At 51.4% G+C, this 25,398-nt stretch overlaps 2 protein-coding genes across 2 annotated transcripts in view; one reads left to right on the top strand and one right to left on the bottom strand.

Moving 5' to 3' along the window:
* The window catches only part of LOC112107877 (zinc finger protein 271-like), an 879,239-nt gene that overhangs the window by 709,101 nt on the left and 144,740 nt on the right, over positions 1 to 25,398 (bottom strand). The gene's annotated exons all lie outside the window — the stretch shown is intronic.
* Positions 19,137 to 25,398, top strand: part of LOC112113148 (galectin-4-like) — a 34,808-nt gene continuing 28,546 nt past the window's right edge. The window contains exons 1-3 of the mRNA XM_026658885.1: positions 19,137 to 19,166; positions 20,679 to 20,767; positions 24,837 to 25,035. Coding sequence (XP_026514670.1) covers positions 19,137 to 19,166; positions 20,679 to 20,767; positions 24,837 to 25,035 — 318 coding nt within the window. The remainder of the gene's footprint in view (positions 19,167 to 20,678; positions 20,768 to 24,836; positions 25,036 to 25,398) is intronic.

Raw genomic sequence — 25,398 nt, 5'->3', positions numbered from 1 at the left:
CCAATCTCCAAATCAGTCCTGCCCCTGAAAATCAGTTCTGCCCAGCCCCTCACATCAGTTCTGTCCCCCTAGGACCCACCCTGCCCCCAGATTAATCCTGCCCCTATATCAGTTCTGTTGTCCCCCATCCCCAACCTTACCTCTGCTCCTCCTGGGGTTCTTCACCCCCCTCTCTCAGGCTGGGTGGGCAGCGGCATTGGAGTGCCCTCTCTCCCGTCCCAGGGAGGGTGTTGCAAAGAGGGAGGGGGGAGCAGAGGAGCCCTTCCCCTGCTCACAGGAGTGGAGGGGGAGGCATCCTTTGCTGCGGGACTCTTTCTGCTCCCTAATTCCTAATTCCTCCCCCAAATCATTGCTCATGGGAGCTAGGCCTGTGGGAGCTTCCATTTCCTAGCTAAGACATCCCATGCAGGCATTGTAATGGGTGCAAAAAAGCGAATATACAGCTCCTGGGTGGTAAGGGGTGGGGGCAGAGGTGTTCTGTAGGAAAGAGTCCCCCTTAGAGAAGAAAGCTTTGTGGGAAGAGCAGAAAATCCAGCTGAGATATTTGTTTTGTCAGTGCTGGTAGTGCTAGTGTCCTCAGGCCTGTGGGACAAGGCCTCTGCTAGGCCCCAGATGCGACTGTGTGGAAGGAGCACGTATCATAGAGTATCAGGGTTGGAAAGGGACCTCAGGAGGTCATCTAGTCCAATCCCCTGCTCAAAGCAGGACCAATCCCCAGACAGATTTTTGGCCCAGATCCCTATAGGGCCCCCTCAAGGATTGAACTCACAACCCTGGGTTTAACAGGCCAGTACTCAAACCACTGAGCTATCCCTCACGTCATGCTGGAGATAGTGATAGTGGGACTGTATAAGGCTTGGGCTGCTGGGTGCCAGGCTGGGGGAGATCACTGCCTTGGAGAAGTCACGGGGGCTCTCAGAGACGAGAGCAGGTCCTAGGGCCCTGGGTTAGCCCTGGGTATCAGGGTGATACAAATTGATGACAGCGATAACAGCCAAACTGTTGGCACAGCCGCTGCCCATGACTGGACTGAAAAGTAGCAGAGACCTTGAATCCCCAGCTACAAAGATGATCCCTCTCAGCGGGTAGCCAGAGAGCCTGCTCCCTGCAGTTCAGACAGCTGTGTAGTCACATCTACTGTGTGAACGGTAACAACCTGCTCAGCACTCAACAGTGTCAGTGCTAAATGTTGGACAGATGAGGCGAGGAGGAGCTGCACATGCCCTGCGACTGCCTGGAGCAAAACACCTCATCCCAGCTGGATGAGATTGCAAAACATACATGAGGAAAGGCAACTGGGGCATGCCAAGACACCGCCACAGCTGTACCTCAGCCACCTATCCACACCAGCTCCCAGCCAAAGGCACTGGCTGTGATGATCACAGCATACAAACTGAGAAGTTAGATTTAAAAAACCCATCCAACACTCTTTCTGGAAAGTTACAGAGTAGAACTACTTTTATTCTTAGACTCCAGAATGACTACACACAGCAACCAAAACCAGAGAGGACAAAAGCAGGCTGCTCCCTAAGGCAGAGAGACACAACTCACCCGCCTTGTTCGATGCTTGCTCTTCCCAGGCCGACCCTGATTGCACATTTCCCTACCCAGTCCCCAGCGTGCAAGCGGGACCAAGAAACCCATTCGGATTTAAAGTAACAGGTGTGATTTTTTTACACCGTTTTCTCTACACCACACTGGCCAGCTGGTAGAGTGCCCCCGTCTGAGTGAAGAGCGTAGGTTCATGCAGCTGGATGAGATACACATAGCAGCAAAATGCTGGGAGGGGAACAATGGTAGTGTTGGTGGCGGAATTCCCAGCAGCAGCCTCTGCCCAGGTCACTGGCAGCATATGGGGGTATTAGAGACATATAGAATCTACATATATTTTGCTAATACTAATATACTGGTTGTCAGGCTGTCTGGAGTGGCTCATGAACATGGGTGCCAACCTCAGGGCAGACTGGTACAAACCAGGACACAAACCCCAAACTGGTTGGGTGTGCTTATAATTAGATTTCACCGACTAAGTATCAAGTGTGAACTACTTAAGCACTATAACAGCCTTAACTTGGAGTCACAGACAGTCCTCTTGGGCACTCCGGTCTATCCTGGTATCCAGGCAAGGGTGATAGATGGTCCCTTACACCAAAAATCACAACAACGTTCAGGTCACTCCCAGTCCCAAAGGACCAGTCACTTACCCCAGGTCAAGTGTACCTTAGATCTCAGGCCAACGCTTGTCACCAATCCTATATTAAATGAACTAAAGATTTATTAACTAGGAAAAAGAAAAGAGAGTTATTTACAAGGTTAAAGCGGGTAAACATACACACCCACATGAGTTACAGGCTTAAGTTCAAAAGGGATAGTAGCTGCTATTTATGCAAGCTCTATAGGTCTTTTAGAGCTAACCCAAAATAAGCAGCTTGGGGATCCCTTGCTTATGCTTAGAAATATTGCCCTCTCTGCATTATAAGCAGCATAGTGATACAGTTCCTTCTGGTCAGGCATTTATATTCCCTTCAAACTGATGGAACAAGTGTTGGTGCCTGTCTCCTCTTCGTCGCGAGGTGTGTGTGGGAGGGCAGTCAACAAAGTCTTTGTCCTTTGATGTTTCACAAAGGCTCATTTGGTTTCAATTGGCCTTCTGGTGTGCAGGATCAGCGCTTTATACTAATTAATGCTTCTTTCCTGTTTGGTGAGTTCCACAGTTACAGAGGATTACAATGCAAACCCTCAATATAACTTTATATCATGGGCTACAGCTGCTATGAGTGAGATTGATACATGCAGCATCCTACAAGCATTTCATAAACCCTAAGCACTAACTACATGTATATAACACTGATATCTATTTTAACAATACTTACACACAGGTGAGCCAGACTGGTTTCCAGCTACTCAATTGCAAGAGTTCAGTGCAGCCTAGGCACCTTGGCACAAGCTGGCACCTTGTCTGCCAGCTTCACATGGTATAATTATTATCCATGGGAGCTATTTGTTATCATTCCCTTCCTCTCCCATCCCTCCTCCCATGTTCTAGGCCTCTCGGCCTTCAATGAATTTTATTTGCTAAGCTTTTAGAGAGCATTCCCATATTTTTCAGTGTATTTAACATGTTTTAGTTGGTAAGGAGAGCCTTGGGGCATTGGCAAGGGTACTAGGTAGCTTGTAAATTCATTTATTAATATTATTCAACTGGGAGAGCTCGGCATAACATGTTTGATAGAAAGCACCAGTAAGGGATGGGTGTGTCTGAGTCCAGAGATTAGAAGGTGCACAATGGCAAACCCAAGAGGCGCAGGGGGAGGCAGGGTTGGGTGAGCTGAGAGGGGCAAGGAGGGGCCAAGAGGGGTAGGGCCCAGCTGAGAGCGGTAAGGTGTAGGCCAGGTGGGCTCAGAGGGGCTGGGGAAGGCTGGTTGATTGTTTTGGGCAGTTATAGTATTTGAGAAACAGCTTGGAATCATGTGTATAAAGACTGAGGTAGAATGCTACAGATCCAGAAGGGGGCAGAGTTAAGGTTGTGCTTGTACCCACCTCTGCAGCATTTTGGGTGCTTAACCATGCATCCTTGACGTTGCTGGAGCAGAATATTTCTCATTTAATTTCTTAGACATATTAAAACATTAAAAAAGGAGAGAGGGGACCATAATAAGGAGCTTCAGTTTCCAGGACTCAGAGGTCTGAAGGCGTGGCAGAAGAAACATGTGATTTCCACAGCTGTGAACACCACCCCAGTACCAAATCCATTTCAAGGGTCTCGTCTTCAAAGCCCTGCCGGGGATTTGCCCACGCTAGTTGGAGTACTGCTTTGCCATGGATGATCACGGTCTCCCACGACAGCTGCATGCCACTGAAACAATGGGACTGCCATCCTCAGGAGTGAGGCTCAGGTGTGCAGGACCAAGAGTTTGCTCAGCCACTGATCCCAGAATGACCGCAACTCTCAGCGCCTACAAAACAACCTGCAGAACCCGCTCCTACGCTAACAGCGCCCGACAACACCAAACAATTCCTGCGTCCACGGGGGCCAAAGAGAACAGATCTGAGTGTGCTCACACAGCACCACGGTGCTAGCAAAACAGACAGACTGCAAGTGTGAAACACTTAAGGCTAGATGCGCGAAGGAACTTTGCCACCTAACTGCCTCTCTAGGGGCTGGAGCACCCATGGAGCTCAGCCCCCTTCGGCAGCCCCTCCCCGATCAGCTCCTCCCTCTCCCCCCCCCCAGCGCCTCCCGACTGCCACGGATCAGCTGTTCAGTGGTGTGCAGGAGGCGTTGGGGTGTGGGGGCGGAACAGGGTGGGAAGAGGCAGGGTGGGGGTGGAGCGGGGGCAGAGCAAGAGTCAAGCACCCCCTAGCAACTCAGAAAGATGGCACCTCTGCTACTGACAAAACCACTGCTCAGTTGCTGCCTAACCCCAAAGGTGCCTGAGTTCTCACTGGTGGGCAGGCACTGAACCCCTCAAGCCCTGACATGGCTGCACTGCCAACAAGCGGCTAGCACAAGCCAAAGCCCCTGTGGGATTGTCAAACTAGCCATTCTCTCACCTATCTTGCCTGGGGGCCCAGTCTGGTAGGTGAGCTCTGAGAATGGCTCCTGGATGAGGCCCACACAAAAGACAACCAAGGGGAAGCAGGCCAGGAATATTTCAGGCTTTGGCTCGTGTGTGTGCTTGTCCCTAGAATACCCAATAGCCCAGGGATTAAGGCACTCACCTGAGAGATGACAGCCTGATCAGAGACGAGTCCTCTAACCCCTGGGCCCTCGCTCCATCTCGCCTGTGGGAGCTTTGTATAAATAAATATTCATTGGAGCTGGGATCTGACTCTGAGTCTCCCACATCCCAGCTGAGTGCCCCAATCACCAGGCTTTTTACGCAGCCCCTCTCCTGCACCCCAAAAGTTCCCGACGTGTGAGGCCCAATCCAGTAGGTATGCTCTGACATCTCCTGGATCAGGCCTCACTGGAGAGAGATGTGGAACAACGCCTCGTACGAGAACCCTCTGGGGTGCAGGCATGAACTAGGGCGCTGAGGAGCTTGGTAGCCGGGAGGAGACAACAGGACGTAGGCTGCTTTGCCTGAGGGAATCTCAGGCATCTGCAGGGTTGGGTGGCAGCTGAGTGGTGGTCTTGAGAATGTCAGTGGTAAGCCTAAATGTTGGATTTAGGTGCCTAAATACCGTAGTGGTTCAAGCCTTCGTGCCAGACTCAGAGCTGAAGATTCCACTAGGCAGGAGGGCCTGCCTACGTGAAGAATTATTCCAGAATAGCTGTTTCCTGATTAACTCCTCCTCTGTGGACATTCTTATTCCAGCATAAGAAGTGGAGGTGGATTAAACTAAGGGCACGTCTTCACTACCCGCCGGATCGGCGGGTAGCAATCGGTCTATCGGGGATCGACTTATCGCGTCTAGTGAAGACGCGATAAAATCGATCCCTGATGGCTCTGCCGTCAACTCCGGAAATCCACCGCGGCAAGAGGCGGTAGCGGAGTCGACGGCGGCGCGGCAGCGGTCGACTTGCGGCCGTCCTCACAGCCAGGTAAGTCGACCTAAAATACGCCACTTCAGCTACGCTATTCACGTAGCTGAAGTTGCGTATCTTAGGTCGACCCCCCCGCTGTAGTGTAGACCTAGCCTAATTTGTAGCAAAGCACTCTTATGTTGGAATAAGAACATCCACATAAAGATTTAATCAGGAATAGCTATTCCTATTTAAATTCACATCCTATCTAAATCTGAATTAATTCCCACTGTAAACAAGACCTGAATCCCTTTGTGGATCTAGCCTTTAGGGCAGGGGTCCCCAACGCGGTGCCTGCAGGTGCCATGGTGCCCGCCGGGGCGTCTAAGTGCGCCCACGTACTGGCCAACGGACGAGCATCCGCCGAAATGCCGCCGAATTTCGGTGGCGACGCCTCTGGATGCTGCTGCTTATCAGCGGCATTTTGGTGGATGCTAGTCCACCGCCACGGTCCTCCGTGGCTTGTCGTCTGGCACCCGCCAGACGAAAAAGGTTGGGGACCACTGCTTTAGGGCATAGTGTTTTCTACTGTGAATAACTCCACCAACTTCACTGGGACTACTCATGTTAGTGAGCACAACAGACAGTAGCAGGTGTTTGCAGGATCAGCTCCTTAGCCGGGACACAAACACAGCACAGCCTTTCCAGGGTGCACGTCTATTCTGCACGCTCTACCTGTGATTTGTATAAGCCAATAATTCAGTCAAATCAAAGCTGATTTCCTCCAGGACAAGGCTGGACACTGCCCCCCCGGCGCTGTCTATGCTGGGAAAATGAGGTGTTAGAAAACGTGTTAACGAACACCTTGTCATCATGAGATTGAAGGACAGCCACACAAGGAACGCATTGCTCAATTCCACTAAGCACCAGGCATAGACAAAGAGAGCTGCATTTAAAGACATGTGAGCTGGCCTTAGGTCCCTTAACACATTTGTACATAGGACTCTTTGTCTACACTAGGTGTGCTAAGTGGTGACAGTATGTTAATTAAAACTTTTTCTAAGGGCTTGTCTACATGCAAACTGGAATCAAAATAACTTAAATCAATTTGAATTCACATCTTTAGTCGTGTCATTGCAGGTCTGGCCTTGTCTTCACTAGGAAGAAAGAAGTGAAGGGCCAGCCCTGGAGTTGACCCCTGCCTGCTAACACTAGTTAAAATACAAGTTGTCATGGTGTGGATTTGGATTGCCTGCATATGCTGCAGGACCCCCTGGCGTGAATTGGACTTCGTTGTACACAGGGTTTACTGTCTGGTTCAATGGCTCTCCGCACCCCCACTATACAAATTGTTCCAGCACTCCTGACTGCCTGTAATGATTTATGAAAATGATGTGCTAGTCTGGCCATTGCGAGGTTACTGCCCGTATGTATTGACAGGTTTCAGAGTGGTAGCCGTGTTAGTCTGTATCAGCAAAAACAACGAGGAGTCCTTGTGGCACCTTAGAGACTAACACATTTATTTGGGCATAAGCTTTCGTGGGCTAAATTGGGGGCTGTAGGTGACGGCAAGTGGCGTTCTGTTACTTTCTTTGTTGGTTCTGTCTTGTGACTTCTGGGTACCCTTCTGGCTCTGTCAATCTGTTTCTTCACTTCACCAGGTGGGTATTGTAGTTTTAAGAATGCTTGATAGAGATCCTGTAGGTGTTTGTCTCTGCCTGAGGGATTGGAGCAAATGCGGTTGTATCTTAGAGCTTGGCTGTAGACAATGAATTGTGTTATGTGGTCTGGATGAAATCTGGAGGCATGTAGGTAAGTATAGTGGTCAGTAGGCTTCTGGTATAGGATGGTGTTTATGTGACCATCGCTTATTAGCACTGTAGTGCCTAGGAAGTGGATCTCTTGTGTGGACTGGTCCAGGCTGAGGTTGATGGTGGGGTGGAAATTGTTGAAATCCTGGTGGAATTCCTCAAGGGCCTTCTTCCCATGGGTCCAGATGATGAAGATGTCATCAATGTAGTACAAGTAGAGTAGGGCTGTTAGGGGACGAGAGCTGAGGAAGTGTTGTTCTAAGTCAGCCATAAAAATATTGGCATACTGTGGGGCCATGCCGGTACCCATAGCAGTCCTGCTGACTTGAAGGTATAAATTGTCCCCAAATCTGAAATAGTTGTGGGTGAGGACAAAGTCACAAAGTTCAGACACCAGGTTTGCCGTGACATTATCGGGGATTTTATTCCTGATGGCTTGTAGTCCATCTTTTTGTGGAATGTTGGTTTAGAGGGCTTCTACATCCATAGTGGCTAGGATGGTGTTTTCTGGAAGATCACCAAAGAAAGTAACAGAACGCCACTAGCCGTCACCTACAGCCCCCAACTAAAACCTCTCCAGCGCATCATCAATGATCTACAACGTATCCTGAAGGATGATCCCTCACTCTCACAGACCTTGGGACACAGGCCAGTCCTCGCTTACAGACAGTCCCCCAACCTGAAGCAAATACTCACCAGCAACTACACACCACACAACAAAAACACTAACCTGGGAACCAAACCCTGCAACAAACCCCGGTGCCAACTCTGTCTGCATATCTATTCAAGGGACACCATCATAGGACCTATCCACATCAGCAACACCATCAGGGACTCATTCACCTGCACATCTACCAATGTGATATATGCCATTCTGTGCCAGCAATGCCCCTCTGCCATTGGCCAAACCGGACAGTCTCTATGCAAAAGAATAAACGGACACAAATCTGACATCAGGAATTGTAACATTCAAAAAGCAGTAGGAGAACACTTCAATCTCCCTGGACACTCAATAACAGACTTAAAAGTGGCAATTCTTCAACAAAACCACTTCAAAAACAGACTCCAACGAGAAACTGCAGAACCGGAATTAATTTGCAAACTGGACACCAGCAAATTAGGCCTGAATAAAGACTGGGAGAGGATGGGTCACTACAAAAACTAATTTCCCCCCGCTGAGACTCACATCTTCTTGTCAACTGTTGAGAATAGCCCACTTCCACCTTAATTGAACTAGCTCGTTAGCACTGACCCCTCACTTGGTAAGGCAACTCCCATCTTTTCCTATGCAGTGTATTTTTTATACCTCCCTACTGTATGTTCCACTCCATGTACCCGTATGTATTGAGTTTACAGGGATAACTCATAGGGTTATCAGGAATTGCATCCAGGATTGTCACTTCCCAACAAATACTTGGGAGACAATGAAAGAGCCATTTGCTTTGATGCGCTGGGTACCCCCAGCTAGGCTTGCCAGGCAGGACTCCCCAGGAATGAATCAGTTGCCGTGAAGTGGGGGTGGAAGGAGGAAACAAAAGGCTCATGGGGGTTTAAAGAGACTCCTCTCTCAAGGAGAGACGCGGGTTTTTGAGGCTGAGAACCCAGAGCCTAACAAATTAGGACCCAAGGGAAATTAGACCTAGTGGGCCCCCATTAGGGCTGTAGGTAAGACAGACAGGTGTGTAGACCTTTTGTTGTTTTAAAACCTTTTTTCTCTTATGTTATGCTTTGTTCCTATTGTTAAGATTAAACTGTACTTTGGCTTGAGAAAGCCATCCGGTCACTGTATGCTCCACTGGTCACAAGATCCCAAAGGGAAGAACTGCTGGCACTGAACCCACTCAGACCTGCTGGGTAAGCACGGTTGATACACAGGGCACTGTAGCCCGGGGCCCGGTCTGAGAGTGGGAGAATCACATGATTCTCCCCGAGAGGTAATCCGGGGGGTGGAGTATGTGCACTGAGAGAGACCAAAGCGGGACAGAGGTCCAACCAGCCCTGACTAGTGACACCTGGGTTTTAAAATACCTGGGTTTTAAAACATGTTGAAAACACATCATTTTCCTAGTGAAGATAAGGTCCTAAAGGGGGTGTTTCAGTTGAGTTCATCTCCCTCAGCAGAGTTAACGCCATTGAAAAGACCAACATTTTTGCCCAGGTGGACAGGGCCTAGAACATCCTTGATTGCTCAAAAGGGAGGACAAACTTGCCTCCTGGGCATTGTTATCTTTAATGCTCTCTGATTGTTCTTGACAGCTTTGTTTATGTTCTGGATCTGCTCTCAGGAAGTCAGCTTTTCTAGGGCTACACCTAGATATTTGATATGACTGGTCCTGCAAGTTCTGAGGAAACAAGCCTCTTAAATGTAATGGTCATTCTTGTGATTGACTGGCGAGACAATTAGTTCCTGCAGGCCCGTGTGTGCCACGCTTTCCCTAAAGCTTTGAATGCGCCCTATGACCTTGTTCTCTGTTCGGGTGCAGAGCAGACCGACGGGCCCAATGTTCTAACTGCAGAATTTAAGAATTCGTAGGCACAGATGAAAGAATTACAGACTTGAAAGCCTGATCCGGTGGTGGCCAAGTGCCCTGTTTTCGACCTGAAAGTCCAGTCGAAAAGGGGACTTGACAGATCTACTGACCAGGCACTCAAAATCCGATTACTGCAGGAAGGGGAGGCGCTGGGTCATCACCTGTTCCAGCCCCTACTCAGCCGGGACTGCCTCCTACCTGCGTCGGGGGCTGCAGCTCCCAGCAGGCAAGTCCCTCCTGACCCAGGAGTGGGGTGGAAGGAGAAAAGCCATGAGCGATGGAGGGGGAAGGGGGAAGAGGAGTGGACGGGGGCAAAGCCTCAGGGAAAGAGGCGGGGCAGGGGCAGGGCGTCGGGGGGAGTGTCCAGCGTTTCCAGAGTGTCCCGTTTTTAAATATTACCAAGTTGGCAACCCTAATCCCGCCCCTTAGAAGTCAATGGGAATTTTGCCACTGGCTTCAGTGGGTGCAGGACCGAGCCTTTAGCGACAAGTGCATTTTAGTATTGAATTCTGCCTAACTGTACAGGAGAGGAGGGCAACGCCGGCATCCAAAGACAGGGACATGAACTACCTCCGCTGTTCTGAAAGCATCAATTTATACGAGGTGAGGATGATGCTAAAAGCCCTCCCCCTGCCTGTTTCAAAGTGGCGAGCCAGCCTCCCTGTGCTGCCGTGTGTCATGTGCACAGGGACAGGGATGTCAAGATTGAGGAGGACCTGCCCTGTGGCCTCTATAACGGGGAGTCCCTGATGCAGGGAGTCCCTGGAATGACGAGAGGTGGGAGGGGTGCTCACATGATGCTGGATAACGATTTCAAAACTGCTTATGTGACCGAGGCGCCTAAATCCCATTGACTTCCAGTGAGACTTAGGGCTCGTCTACACTGGAAAATTTAGCGGCAGAACTATACCCCTATAATTATAGTGCAACGGTTATGTCAGTACTAGAGGGCTGCACACATTGGTACATCTGTAGGCCAAATGCATTGCACTCACCAGGGCTTGTTGCATTCCTCCCTTTCCTCGCCACAAGCTCCATGTGTGTCCCCCTCCCATTCGCCTTTCTTCTAGGCAGGGGGGCTGGAACAATGTTTATAGTGGGGGTGCTGAGAGCCATTGAACCAGACTGTAACCCCGGAATATAAGGGAAACCACTTCAAGCCAGGGGGTGCTGCACCCGCTTCACTCCTAGTTCCAGCACCCCTAATTCTAGGGACTCCCTGAGCCCCCCAGGCCCCACTCTTATGGCAGAGGCTCTGTGTGCCCCCCTCCCTCATCCCCATCCCAGGGTCTCCACCGCCGCACCACGCCAGGGGCTCTGTGTCCCCCATCCCTCATCCCCATCCCAGGGTCTCCACTTCCCCAGCATACCAGGGGCTCTGTGTGCCCCTGTCCCTCATCTCCAACCCAGGGTCTCCACTTCCCCACCACGCCAGGGGCTCTGTGTCCCCCATATCCTTCTCCCATACCATTGTCTCCCATTCTCACCCCCTCCATTGGCCCCTCCTTCTCCCTTATTCTCCCTCTCTGGGGACAGGGGCTCCATGTGTCTCTTCATTCCCCCCTTACTCTCCATGGCCCCCATTCCTCTTTTTGGCTCCATTCCAGGGGCCCTCATGTCCAAACTCCTGCCAGGGGTTCTGTGTGCTGCCCATCCCCCCCTACCAGTGTCCCCATTCTCCTCTTATTAGGTGTATTATGGTAGCACCTAGGAGTCCGAGTCATGGACCAGGTCCCCACTCTGCTAGGCTCCTGCAGGGGGACTCAGTGTAAACTCCTCTTCCCCCTTTCCACCCATACTCGGGTCCCCCAGTCTCCCTCCATGCTTCTTTGGAAGTGGACTAGTTATTCCAGAATAAAAACACTTTTATTCCTGACTCGCAGAGGTGGCCAACCTGTGGCTCCGGAACAACATGGGGCTCTTCAGAAGTTAATATGCAGCTCCTTGTACAGGCACTGACTCTGGGGCTGGAGCTACAGGTGCCAACTTTCCAATGTGCCGGGGGGTGCTCACTGCTCAACCCCTGGCTCTGCCACAGGCCCTGCCCCTCCCACTCCCACTCCACCCCTTCCCGCCCCCTCCCCTGAGCCTGCCATGCCCTCACTCCTCCTCCCTCCCACCCAGAGCCTCCTGCAGGCCACGAAACAGCTGATCGGGAGGTGTGGAGAGGCGCTGATTGGCGGGGCTCCTGGTGGGTGGGAGACGCTGGGAGCGGGTGGTGGGAACTGCTGGGGGGCTGCTGACGTATTACTGTGGCTCATTGGTAAATTCTGGCTTCTTCTCAGGCTCAGGTTGGCCACCCCTGCTGACTAGTGTCCACATGGGAGCTATTCCAGAAGAGCTTATTCTGAAATATCTGGGCCAGCCAACTTCCCTGCTCTAATCATGCTGGTATAGTTCTGTCGATAAATGTCCCCACCTAGACAAGCCCTTAGGCTCTTAAGTCACTTTTGGAAATGGGCCATGGGCTCCTAAGTCACTTGGGGGATTTTGACGATGTTACCCACAGCCTGACAGTGCTCGCTTTGGTGGCCTATTCAAGTAACATTGGCAAAACTGACCCCCGAATTGAATAAACATACAGGAGGGGATGTGGCCTCTCCCATGGCACCCCTGACCCCCAGCCTGGGTCTTGAGCCTCTCCTGAACTGGAAGAATGTTTGACCCAAATCTGTAGCTGGTGACCATATAAGTGCTTCAACGATAATCTGAAGAGCAGTCTCCAGTGGGCTGGCATCAATCCCAAAGAACTGGAGCAAATGGCTCAGAACAGGACTCACTGGCGGCCTCTGACAAGATCAGCACGTGACCAGTTTGCGTGGGATCAAGGAAATTATCTCCAGGCTGCATGTGAAAGGCGCCACAGAGCTGCATCATCAAACATCATAGATTCAGACTTCCCATGGCCTCAGCGTGGCCGACTCTGTGTGTCAGGATTCAGACTGCGGAGTCATATGCGAAGCCACAGATGAGAACTGCAACAATATTGTCATCATCATCAGCGCAAGAGCGGCTGGGGATGGGGATGGGGACCTGGTAGTGCGGGCCCCTTCTGAGGGCCCTAAACACTATGTTGACCCCTCCTTTCTCCACCGTGTAATAACAGAGCTAATTTTGACTCCATTAGGAGTCTTGTTAGGTGCTGCAGAGCTGAGATCACTGATTCCTAGGTCTAAGCATTAGACCTACTTTGGGCAAGTGGTTCTGAGTGCGCCAGCACTGGGGCCCCCCTACTAACAGCTGAAATCACTGAGAGCTGTGTTAAGTGTGTGGGGGGGGGGCTGAAGACATATTGGGGAGCGGCCAGCAGGATGGCTAGTGGAGAGGAGCGGCTGGTGGTGAAGACTGCAACAGAACCCCACGGAGAGGCTTGGCAATCGGCTGTTGACCTGAGCAGTGGAGCATGTAAGCTGTCCCCCCCCCCATACCTCCCCCTACTTCCACCCAGGCTGGGAGGTAAACTCTGCAGAGGAACTTCTGAACTCTGGGGGCTGCACTGACCAAGGACAGAAGCTGTGTGTGGGGTGAGTGTTGGGTTGCTGGACTTAAGACCCTGAGGGGAAAAGGAGACTGCCAAACTTACTTGGGGGTGGGTCTTTTGCTCATGGTTTGTGTTATGAATCCTGTTTGTGGTGTTTCCCCAACATAATGCCGCATTGTTTTGTGGTATGAATCCTGTTTGTGATGTTTCCCCAACATAATGCCGCAATGTTTTGTGTTATGAATCCTGTTTGTGGTGTTTCCCCAACATGATGCCGCATTGTTTCCCTCCTTTATTAAAAGGCTTTTGCTACACTCAGACTCTGTGCTTGCGAGAGGGGAAGTATTGCCTCTTAGAGGCGCCCGGGGGGTGGTATGTAATTGTCCCAGGTCACTGGGCGGGGGCTCGAGCCGGTTTTGTGTTGTGTTATTGAAACAGAACCCCTAGATACTGAACCCGGCCCTTGTTGCTGCCAACTCTGACGGGCAGAAGGGTTACACATACCTCCCTTTTGGGGGGGGTCACCTTTAAGATGGTTTCTGCAGCAAGCACCTAATCACTGCTGCTTTAAGGGGGAAGGAAATTGAGGCTTGGTGAGGGGATGGGGGGCAGAGGGGTGCACTAGCAATTCCCACCAGTAGTGGATCCAAGCTCTCCCCACAACTTTCCGCAGTTTGGAGGGGCTGTTCTTCAGGTGGCTGAGTGAAGCTAACTCAGTGCGCATCCAGGCGCTTCCTGAGGGAGAGTGGGTGAATCTGGCGTAGAAGGGTAATGGTGCTTACCCTTCCTGCTCTCAGCCAGTGCCAGGCTGCCACAGGCCCTGCTAGTGTAGCCACAGAGCAGACGGAGAGCTCATCACAGTCAGAAGTGCCACGCTGGATTTCCAGCTAAAAACTGCTGGGCTCACCCTGGGAGCATTCCCAACCGAGAAGATTCATAACCTGCAAGGCCAGAAGGGACCATTGTGTTCATCTAGTCTGCCCTGTATACCACAGGCCAGAGAACTGCCCAAAATAATTCCGAGGGCAGATTTTTTAGAAAAACACCCAAACTTGGTTGAAAATTGCCTGTGATGGAGAATCCATCATAACCCTGGGAATTGTTGCAATGGTTAATTATTCTCACTGTTAAACGTTCACACCTTATTTCCAGTCTGAAATTGTCTTCTTTCAACTTCCAGTCACAGGATAATTTTAGACCTTTCTCTGCTAGATTGAAGAGCCTGTTATTAAATATTTGTTCCCTTGGTAGGTACTTACAGACTGTGATCAAGTCACCCCTTACCCATCTCTTTGGTAAACTAAATAGGTTGAGCACCTTGAGTCTATCACCATAAGGCAGATTTTCTAATCATTTAATCATTCTTGTTGCTCTTCTCTGACCCCTCTCCAGTTTATCAACATCCCTTGTGAATTGTGGGCACCAGAACTGGACACAGGATCCCAGCAACGGTCGCACCAGTGCCAAATACAGAGGTAAAATCCTACTCGAGAGTCCCCTGTTTATTCAGCCAAGGATCGCATCAGCCCTTTTGGCCACAGCATCGCACTGAGAGCCCATGTTCAGCTGATTCTCCACCATGACCCCCAAATCTTTTTCAGAGTCGCTGCTTCCCAGGAGAGAGTCCCCTATTCTGTACGTGTGGCCTGCATTCTTTGTTCCTAGTTGTATGCATTTGCATTTAGCTGTATTAAACTGACACAGCCCAGGGATCAACACTGCTGTGAATCAGATTCATGATAGGCTGCCCATTCAAACGCCGCCACCCACTAGCCACCTAGCGCTCACTGGCACGTGGGCCCGAATATGTTGTTGTTCAGCAGAAGATGGGCGTGGGCAGCTTAGGAGAGGTGTGTCACTCTCCCGGAGGTGCGCATCTACTGGGTGTAGCTCTTGGGAATTGGTCCTGCTTTGAGCAGTGGGATGGACTAGATGACCTCCTGAGGTCCCTTCCAACCCTGATATTCTATGATTCTATGATCCCTTGCCAACAGGTTCACAGTGCAGAAGGGACAGGTGCCTTGCCGTGTCTCCTCCAAAGGCTGGTGATGGGGCCTGAGGACAAAGGTAACCCAAGCTAGAGGAGGTCATGGGATTGTAGCACACCTCACCCCATACCCCCCTCCTACCACTGATCCCTGCTTGGGTGTGCCAGCACCTGGCAATTCCTGTTACTTAACTGGAATTCCTGCATCCTCTGCTCTTGTTTACTTCTAATTAAAGACGTGTCTTTGTTACCTCTTCATTCTGCCCCCTTCCCATCTCCGCCCCCTCCCCATCTCTCTCTAATCCAACACTAAAAAAAAACCGAGGAGTCCTTGTGGCACCTTAGAGACTAACAAATTTCCCTAAGGTGCCACAAGGACTCGGTTTTTTTGCTGATAGAGACTAACATGGCTACCACTGAAACCTGTCATAATCCAACACTGGGGAGTTCCCTAGGGCACTTTCCCCTAGTGTCCCAGCCTCCTGCTCGGCCATGCTATCTGCTACAGGTACCAAGGTGACGGAGGGGGGGAGGACGGGGGAAGGACACAGGGACTGTCAGGGGAAGAGATATCTAAGCCACTGATGCATGGAGTAAGATTTAGATACTTTGTCCACCACAGGGCTCCCAGGGGTGACCATTGAAACAGGCTTGCAGTGAAGAGATGTGTGGTTGCTAAGCCGCCTGTACCCAGCACTGAAAAGGAGATCCAGGGTGGGCTGGAGCCAAGCCAGAAACCCCCTGGAACAGTGGTTCCCAAACTTGAACAACTCGTGAACCCCTTTCACGAAAATATCAAATCTTGCAAATTCCCTCCTAATAATGAATATTTCCAGGGATTTTTCTCCCTTACCTGAGTTGTAAATTATAGAAGCAGTGATCTTGAAATAAACAAATGATTTATGACACGCTTATTACACACTATTTATTATTTCATTATTATTAATTTTATTACATTATGAAAACGGCAACACTCTTCCAAGATTTCACTCTTGTGGCTCATATCCCTTCGATTAAGCCTCCTACATGTTTCATCATGAAACAGCATGAAGGTATTTAAGAAGTGCCTCCCACAAGCATTCGGATCTTGAGCAGTCTAGGCAAACAACGCACGACTACAACAAAGCTTAAACTTGTTCTGCCATGTAGTCGTGGTCACGGGGTTGGAGCTGCCGGCCCCCGCGCCCCACAGGGCCTGGGGTCCCTCTGTCCGCCATTACAGAATTTTTTTCTGAGAACCCCCTGATACATTTTGCAAACCCCCAAGGGTTCACGAACCCCAGTTTGGGAACCACTGCCCTAAAATAATACTGCTGATATCAAGGCCAGATGGCCCCAAGCCAACATGAGTATCATCAACGGCACAGCTCTCAGACTTACCCCCACACAACTCATCTGGGCAACTCCAGTGCCAGGACTGACAATGGCTCAGTCAGCGCAGGCAGGGGAGCGGGGGAGCACCCTGCACATCAGTAGATCCCCAGAGTCATTTTATCCCAGGTCTCACAAGGGAGGTGGACACACGGACCTGACTTCACCATTCCCTCCACCTGAGGTCAAAGCACAGGGTATACCTATACCAGGTAGCCTGCCACCCAGAGCTGAGCCCGTGCAGGGCCAGCTCATGTGATCCAGCTGGGTCTCGGTAACACAGGAGAGGTTGGGGCACGGCCGGCGATGGATTTATTCACAATAACCAATCTGAGCAGCCGGTTTGGGACCCTGCCCCACGCTGCCCCAGGCTCCTGGGAGACGATCTCAGGCAAAAGTATTACTTCCCCATTGCTCTGATTTTTCAGAAATATAATTGCTCTGTTATACTTACCCAGTTTTTCCTACATAGTTGTACTGTGCATCATCTTTACGGTATGAAATTGCATTGAAATGAATAGGACTCGTGCTCTGTTGATTTCAAAGCTGCCCCTCTATCCATGGTAGTGTGGTGATGCCTATGCTAGTGTGACAGACCCAGACCAGTGGGGTATAGGAGTCTGGTAGAGGGCAAATATACTGGTCACTGGATGAGTAGTTTTCTGTTCCCTGAGTGACCAGAGCAGGGGCTGCACTAGAGTAATCAGGAACCTGCTAGAACCAGTTAAGGCAGGCAGGCTAATTAGGACACCTGGAGCCAATTAAGAAGAAGCTGCTAGAATCAATTAAGGCAGGCTAATCAGGGCACCTGGGTTTTAAAAAGGAGCTCACTTCAGGTTGTGGTGTGAATGTGAGGAACTGGGAGCAAGAGGTGCAAGGAGCTGAGAATGAGAGGGTGTGCTGCTGGAGGACTGAGGCGCACAAGCGTTATCAGACACCAGGAGGAAGGTCCTGTGGTGAGACTAAGGAAGGTGTTTGGAGGAGGCCATGGGGAAGTAGCCCAGGGAGTTGTAGCTGTCATGCAGCTGTTACAGGAGGCACTATAGACAGCTGCAGTCCACAGGGCCCTGGGCTGGAACCCGGAGTAGAGGGCGGGCCTGGGTTCCCCCCAAAACCTCCCAATTGACCTGGACTGTGGGTTCTCCCAGAGGGGAAGGTCTCTGGGCTGTTCCCCAACCCACATGGTGAATCTCTGAGGCAAGAAAATCCGCCAATAAGCGCAGGACCCACCAAGATAGAGGAGGAACTTTGTCACAGCTAGGCATTCAGGGTTAAACAGCTCTGCTCTATCACGTACCTAGTTGAGGTTTGTACTCTGATTTCAGCACACAGTGCTAGTATAACAGTGTTACCATTAATATGTTCCCTACAGTCCATGGGGTTTTGGGGGTTGGACTAGATGACCTCCTGAGGTCCCTTCCAACCTTGATATTCTATGAAAGAACATATAATACCTGGCCCATGTCTGCAGCTGATGGCCAGGTGATAGTTCCCTGAGGGACATGACATCATAGATTGACAGCTGTCCAGGGTGCTGCATGGCTGAGCTGGAGAGGTCGCAAGAAGTGAGGTGCAGTGCTGTACTGTCCTCGGCTATGGGCTGGCGGAAAAATCCTGGAGAAGGAACCTGTGGGGGTGTGGGGAAGAAGTCGGAGGAAAGGGGAGAAGGGGGGATGAGAATCCATAGGGAAGGGGGAGAAGGGACAAGACAGGGAAACTTGGGGGGAGGAGGGACGTGAGAGGAGAGCCTTGGGAGTGGGGAACGACTGTGAGAGGGGAACTTGGCGGGAGTGGGAGTCTGGTGAGAAGAACCCCTAGGGGAGGTGGGGATATTTGGGGGGACAATGTTTAGTTTTTCCAGAAGCCCCAGCTCCTGGAGTCCTGTTAACACCGGAGAATCTCAGCTTTCATGCCAAAGAATAAAAGTTTTAGCCCTCCTGTTTGCCGAGGGTTGTGTCAAGACACCCCTGCCACGTGCCTGAGCACTGGAGTCATGCCGGCCGGAGAGCGCAGAGTGGTGTCTGTGGGTCAGGGTTAGCCGGCTAGGTCTGGATTCCACAGGCACAAAAGACACTGTTGTCTTTAAAAGGGGAAAGTCTCTTACCCAGCACAAAAGCAGCCGAGTAAATGGCTGAGAGCTGGGGAACTAACAACAGCTGCACTTGAAAGGGGAACTGGTGGCAGAGACACGAAGCAGGGGGGTGAGCCAGTAGCAATGCTCCTGCACACTCACCCCTTGGCAGGTGCATGCTACTTCCTCTTCCTTGCCAGCTCCTCACATCATCGGCACCGACTGCGGCTCTGGGACGGCAATGCCAGCGTCCCTGCCATAGGGAACCATACCTTCATGGGTTAATCAAAGCACACCGGTGGCAGGAGAGAGACAACCCGCCCACATTCTGTGCCTGCAGCTGGAAACGAAACTTAAAGAGTCACAGGGAGCCGCCTGGAGTTACCACAAGCAGCAGCGTTGGACAAGGTCAGCATGGCTTTCCAGCAGCCTATTCTGAACCCGGTGAGTGAGGCTAGGTGGGAGCTGAACACCTGGAGATGCACGCGGCCTTCTCTGCAGGAGACATCTGTCAGGGCTAGGGTGACCACATAGCAAGTGTGAAAAATCGGGACGGATGGGAGAGGGGGAATAGGGTCCGGTGTGGGGGGAAAATAGGGCCCTATATAAGACAAAGCCCCTAATATCGGGATGGTCCAGATAATATCTATCTGGACATAATATCAGGATGATCCAGATAATATTGGGACATATTTCTATCGGGTGGATAGAAAGCTGGCTAGATTGTCGGGCTCAACGGGTAGTGATCAATGGCTCGATGTCTAGTTGGCAGCCGCTATCAAGCGGAGTGCCCCAGGGGTCGGTCCTGGGGCCGCTTTGGTTCAACATCTTTATTAGTGATCTGGATGACGGGATGGATTGCACCCTCAGCAAGTTCACAGATGACACTAAGCTGGGGGGAGAAGTAGATATGCTGGAGGGTACGGATAGGGTCCAGAGTGGCCTAGACAAATTGGAGGATTGGGCCAAAAGAATTCTGATGAGGTTCAACAAGGACAAGTGCAGAGTCCTGCACTTAGGAAGGAAGAATCCTATCACTGCTACAGGCTGGGGACCGACTGGCTAAGCAGCAGTTCTGCAGAAAAGGACCTGGGGATTACAGTGGACGAGAAGCTGGATATGAGTCAGTAGTGAGCCCTTGTTGCCAAGACGGCCAACGGCATTTTGGGCTGCATTAGTAGGAGCATTGCCAGCCGATCGAGGGAAGTGATTATTCAGCACTGGTGAGGCCACACCTGGAGTATTGCTTCCAGTTTTGGTCCCCCCACTACAGAAGGGATGTGGACAAATTGGAGAGAGTCCAGCGGAGGGCAACGAAAATGATTAGGGGGCTGGAGCACATAACTTACGAGGAGAGGCTGAGGGAACTGGGCTTGTTTAGTCTGCAGAAGAGAAGAGTGAGGGGGGATTTGATAGCTGCCTTCAGCTACCTGAAGGGGGTTCCAAAGAGGATGGATCTAGGTTGTTCTCAGTGGTGGCAGATGACAGAACAAGGAGCAATGGTCTCAAGTTGCAGTGGGGGAGGTCTAGGTTGGATATTAGGAAACACTATTTCACTAGGAGGGTGGTGAAGCACTGGAATGGGTTCCCTAGGGAGGTGGTGGAATCTCCTTCCTTAGAGGTTTTTAAGGCCCAGCCTGACAAAGCCCTGGCTGGGATGATTTAGTTGGGGTTGGTCCTGCTTTGAGCAGGGGGTTGGACTAGACACCTCCTGAGGTCTCTTCCAACCCTAATATTCTGTGGTTCTATGATCTGGTCACCCAGTCAGGGCCCCAACAGAGAGAAACTCCCCAGACGCAATGGCCCAATACTGGGAGACACAGCAGAACGCCTGCAGTAGGGCCCTGTGAAAATTACTACCCCCCACTGGCCAGTGCAGGGCTTGTGCAGCTGGGGGCATGGGACTAGTGTACGATTCCTCTGCTGCCCTTAAAACTGTGGGGTGGTTTCTTCCAGATTGTCCCCTTTTCTGGACCCATCTTTGGAGGCCTGAGTGAAGGGAAGATGGTGTTAATCCAAGGAATAGTTCAACCCTTCGTGAAAAGGTTGGTGCTATTTTCCCCATCCTGTGCTGCGTCTCACCCCCTTCCCCCACCAGCACTCCATCTGGACTCTGCTCAACCACACCCCTGTGCTATCAGCACACAACAGCTCTCCACTATCCCTCCCTCCTCACTCACCAAGTCCCCCTCACCTCCTTCACCGTCCCACTAACTCTGAGCTGTCCTTACGGTCATCCTCCACCAGCACGGCTTCTCCACCAGGCTCCTCCTGGCTGCTGTTATGGGTCATCCCCTCCACTGGCCCCTCTCTCTCCCCAATCTCCTCTCTCTTCCTGGCTCCTTTCCCTCCCGCTTAGCTGCACAAGGCATGACTCTATTCCCCATGCTAAACCACCTCCCCTGAATCACCTGCCTCTCAACAAACTCCTCAGCTCTCACTCCTCCACCATGGTTTCTACTCCCACTGCCCCAGCTCTCTGCAAAGGACTATGGGTCACTGTGAAACCCAGCTTCCAGAGCAATGCAGCGGCTGAGAGGGTGAAGGTGTTCCTTGGAGGTACGAACAGGGGAAGAGGAAGCAAAGAGGTGCTGTCATCTCTATATGGCAGTGATGAGACCCTCACTGGGTACCAGGACCAGCTTGGTGTCCACACTTCAAACAGGTTGACTCACAGTTTCAGGACTTTAAGGCCAGAAGGGACCATTACATCATCTAGTCTGACCTCATGTGTAGTACAGGCCATCGCATTTCACCCAGTTACCCCTGCATTGAGCCCAATCATTTGCATTTGCTAAAGCACCTTCCTGAAAGGCAGCCAGTCTGGGTCTGAAGACATCAAGAGATGAGAATCCACCACTTCCCAGGACTTTCTTCCGATGGTTAATCAGCCATTTGACCGTAATTTCTAATTTTACATTAGTCTGGCTTCAGCTTCCATCCACTGGTTTTTGTTCGGCCTTTCTCCACTTGGTCAAAGAGCCCTCTAGTAGCCGGTATTTTCTCGTTGTGAAGGTGCTTGTGTAACGTCAACAGACCCTGGTCGTCGGCGGGCAGGATTGAACCAGGGCCCTCTGTAGTTTAATGCATGAGTCTCCACTGCATGAGCCAAAAGCCAACTGGCTGTTAGCTAAGGCTGCAGAGTAAACTCATTAATCTCTCTCTTTCTCTCTAAGTGGTCTCGGTGCCACTAGATATACTGAACACCACACCCAGGAGGGGTGTGGGTTACACTTGTGCACTGTCACCAAGTCACCTTTTGATCCTTTGTGATCAGACAGATTGAGCTCCTTCAGTCTCTTCTTGCCAGGCATTTTCTCCAGCCGTTAAATCATGTTTGTGTCTCTTTTCTGCACTTTCTCCAATTTCCACCGTCCTTTTTACCATGTGGCAACCAGAATGAGGCGCAGTCTCCGGTATCCATCTCACCAGTGCCAATGTTGACAGAAAGGGAAGGTTCAGAAAAGAGTGACAAGGACAATCCAAGGACAAGCTGCCGCACAGGGCAGGACTAAGGGAACTCAGTTTATTTAGTTGCTCCCAGAGAAAGCAAACAGGTGACTTGATCACGGCGCACAGATGACGAAAGTCTCTTTAATTTCACAAAGGCAGAACAAGGTCCAGTGGCTGCAAGGTGAAGTGAGACAAATCTAGGCTGGAAATAAGGAACTAATTTTTAATAGTGATGAGAATTAACCATTGGAACAATTTACTATACGCACGTGCAAACACACACACACACACACACACACACACACACACACACACACACACATGCTAGCCCTCCTTTGCCCCCCCATGAGCCCCATGCCCCCTCCCCCCATTGAGGCAGGGCTGCCCCCATGGGCTCCATGCCCCTTTCCCCCATAGGCCTTATTCCCCCTCCCCCTTAGGCAGGGCTGCCCCATGACTCCCATCCTTCCTCCCTCACCTCACCCGAAGCAGTGCCTCTCCTACAGTCCCATCCACCCTGCCCCCTCCACAATGTGGCGCCATCCACACCCTCCGTTGCTCCCCCCACAAGGCGGGGGCTGCCCCGTGACACTTTCTTCTGCACACTTCCCTGAAGAAAGGCCCCTTCCATTGTCCCTCTGCCCTACCCCCAGAGCCCTATCCCAAGCCTACCTGCCCCACATGGCCCCTTCTCTACCCCACCCCCATAGCCCCATGCTCCCTCTGTCCCACCATAGTCCCGTCCCCCACAATGGTGGGCAGCCCCCCCCGTCCCCTACCCTTTGCACAGGCAGCCCCCCATTTCCCCTTTCTGGTGTGGACAGCCCCCATGCCCACTCCCTGTCAAGAGCAGCCCTCATATCCCCACACCCGGCTCTGGAAGCCCCTTCCCTGCCCCCTAACATAGGAAGCCCCCATGCTCCCTCCCTGCCAGGGGCAGCCCCCCTGCACTCTGGCACAGTCAGGGCCTATTCTCCCCTTCTGGTGCCGTTAGCCCCCATTCCTCCTGTGATGGGTTCCCCCCAGGGTGCCACCTGGAACTGGGGTACCTCTGAGCCCCCTGACCCACCAGCCTGGGCTCCCTTTTACACGGCACTACAAAGCCTTCCAGCCTGCACTTTCACCCTCATACACACAGGTAGGGACACACCCAGCTGCGGTTACATGCAGGCTCTCTGACCAGCCCCTGCATGGGAAAGCTACTCCCAGCTCCTTACCCCCCCCCCCCCCCGGAGTATAAACACAAAATGATATCATCTCGTGCTGCACAGGGAACTCCTACAATTCACCCCCTTCCTCAATGTGGAGAGAAATATGCAAAAGCCTTTTGCCCCTGAGTTATGATTTACACGCACTGGTTTAGATCAGTGGTCTCCAAACTTCTTTGATCGCGCACCTCTATCAGTAAAAAATTTTTGAGCACGCACCTCCTGCCGCGCCGAAGCAGAAAAAAAAGCCGCTCGGACTCCCGCGCCCGACTGCCGAAGCAAAAAAAAAAAAGTGCTCCTCCTGCTGTGCACCCCCAAACATCCTCTTGCGCACCCCCTGGGGTGCACGCTCCCCTCTTTGGAGACCACTGGTTTAGATAAAGCAAAAATAAATGTATTAACTACAAAAGATAGATTTTAAGTGATAGCAAACAGATCAAAGCAGATGACCTAGCAAATAAATAAATAAAAAAAAGCAAACTAAACTTAATATACGAAATAGATTGGATATGAATTAGCAGATTCTCACCCTAAGAGATGATACAAGCAGGCTGCAGATTCTTAAGGGGTAAACTGCATTTGCTTTACAGCTTGGAACCCCCCAGGTGTTCCATTCACAGGCTAAAAATCCCATTAAATTACAGAGATATCTCCTAGAACTGGAAGGGACCTTGGGGTCATCAAGTCTAGCCCCCTACCTTCACTAGCAGGACCAAGTACTGATTTTATGCCAGATCCCTAAGTGGCCCCCTCAAGGATTGAACTCACAACCCTGGGTTTAGCAGGCCAATGCTCAAACCACTGAGCTATCCCTCCAGCACTTCCCCCAATTCAGTCTTTGTTCCTCAAGTGTTTCCAGGAGTCTTCTTGTGTGGGGAGTGAATGAGACCACTCCCTGCCTTATACAGCTTTTGCATATGGAGGGGATCCTTTGTTCCCAAAGCTTGGTTCCCAGACCAGTCTATGGAAAAACACTGACATTCCCAGATGGAGTCTAGAGACATGTGGTCTCATCACATATCCTTGTAGAGTCCTAGCAGCCGTTACACAGAGGCTGTCTGTAGTTCTCAGGAAGGCTCCCCAGGTGGGAGAAAAGCTTCCCCTAAGGCCTATTGTTTTTTTCCTAATGGCTCGTTGCCCTGAATAGACCCTTCCCCACCCACTATCTAGACTGAAAGCATCTTGTCTAGTGGATGTTACCCAGGTGTAACTACATTTGAAATACAGATACAGAGTCAATATTCATCACGAGTCTAAAAGTGACACATGCACACAAATAGGATAATCCTATTCAGCAAATCATAACCTTCTCAATGACATCTCACATGATTAACTTGCATAAAATACATTATGATTATGTCCTAATCATATCACTGTGAAGAATACGGGGTGCAGTGTCACCTCCCCCTCCTGGCACGGGCAGCCCAGGTCACACCATCTCGTTCTGTTTCAGTTTTGGGGTGAACCTGCGGTGCGGGAATGGGGACATCGCCTTCCACTTTAATCCGCGTTTCAATGAGGGCCGCCCGGTGGTTGTATGCAACACCCAGCAGAACGGCTGTTGGGGGGCGGAGGAAAGGACCTACCACTTGCCCTTCCAGCAGGGCATCTACTTCGAAGTGATCATCAACGTCAAGGGCCACTGCTATCAGGTGAGCACACGGACGGCAGCCGGGGTGGATACTCTGCGGCTGGCAGCTGCACCATGGCCCATCAAGGGACACTAGCTCCACAGGGGTGATGGAGGGGAAGCAGGTCCCCTTGCTGGGACAGGACACATCAGCGAGTACCAGTCTGTGGCCTTGAGGGGAGGCCAGTCCAGACCAGTCTGTGCTTCTGGGGTGCCTTGGTGGTGCCACTACATGCAGGGGAGGCAGGTTTGTATAATTTTGGTGGTGCCTAAGGCTCTGAGAGGGAGTTTGGGTGGGGGTTTGGGCTGGGGCAGGGGGTTGGGGTGCAGGAGGGGGCGCAGGGGGCGGGCTCTGGGAGGGAGTTAGGGTGCAGGGTCTGGGCTG

This window comes from Terrapene carolina, unplaced genomic scaffold (assembly GCF_002925995.2).
Source record: "Terrapene carolina triunguis isolate 2854851 unplaced genomic scaffold, T_m_triunguis-2.0 Scaffold517, whole genome shotgun sequence".
Taxonomy (NCBI): Eukaryota; Metazoa; Chordata; order Testudines; family Emydidae; genus Terrapene; species Terrapene triunguis.
The sequence above is the reverse complement of the archived record's forward strand: the minus strand, read 5'-3'. Positions and strand labels throughout refer to the sequence as shown.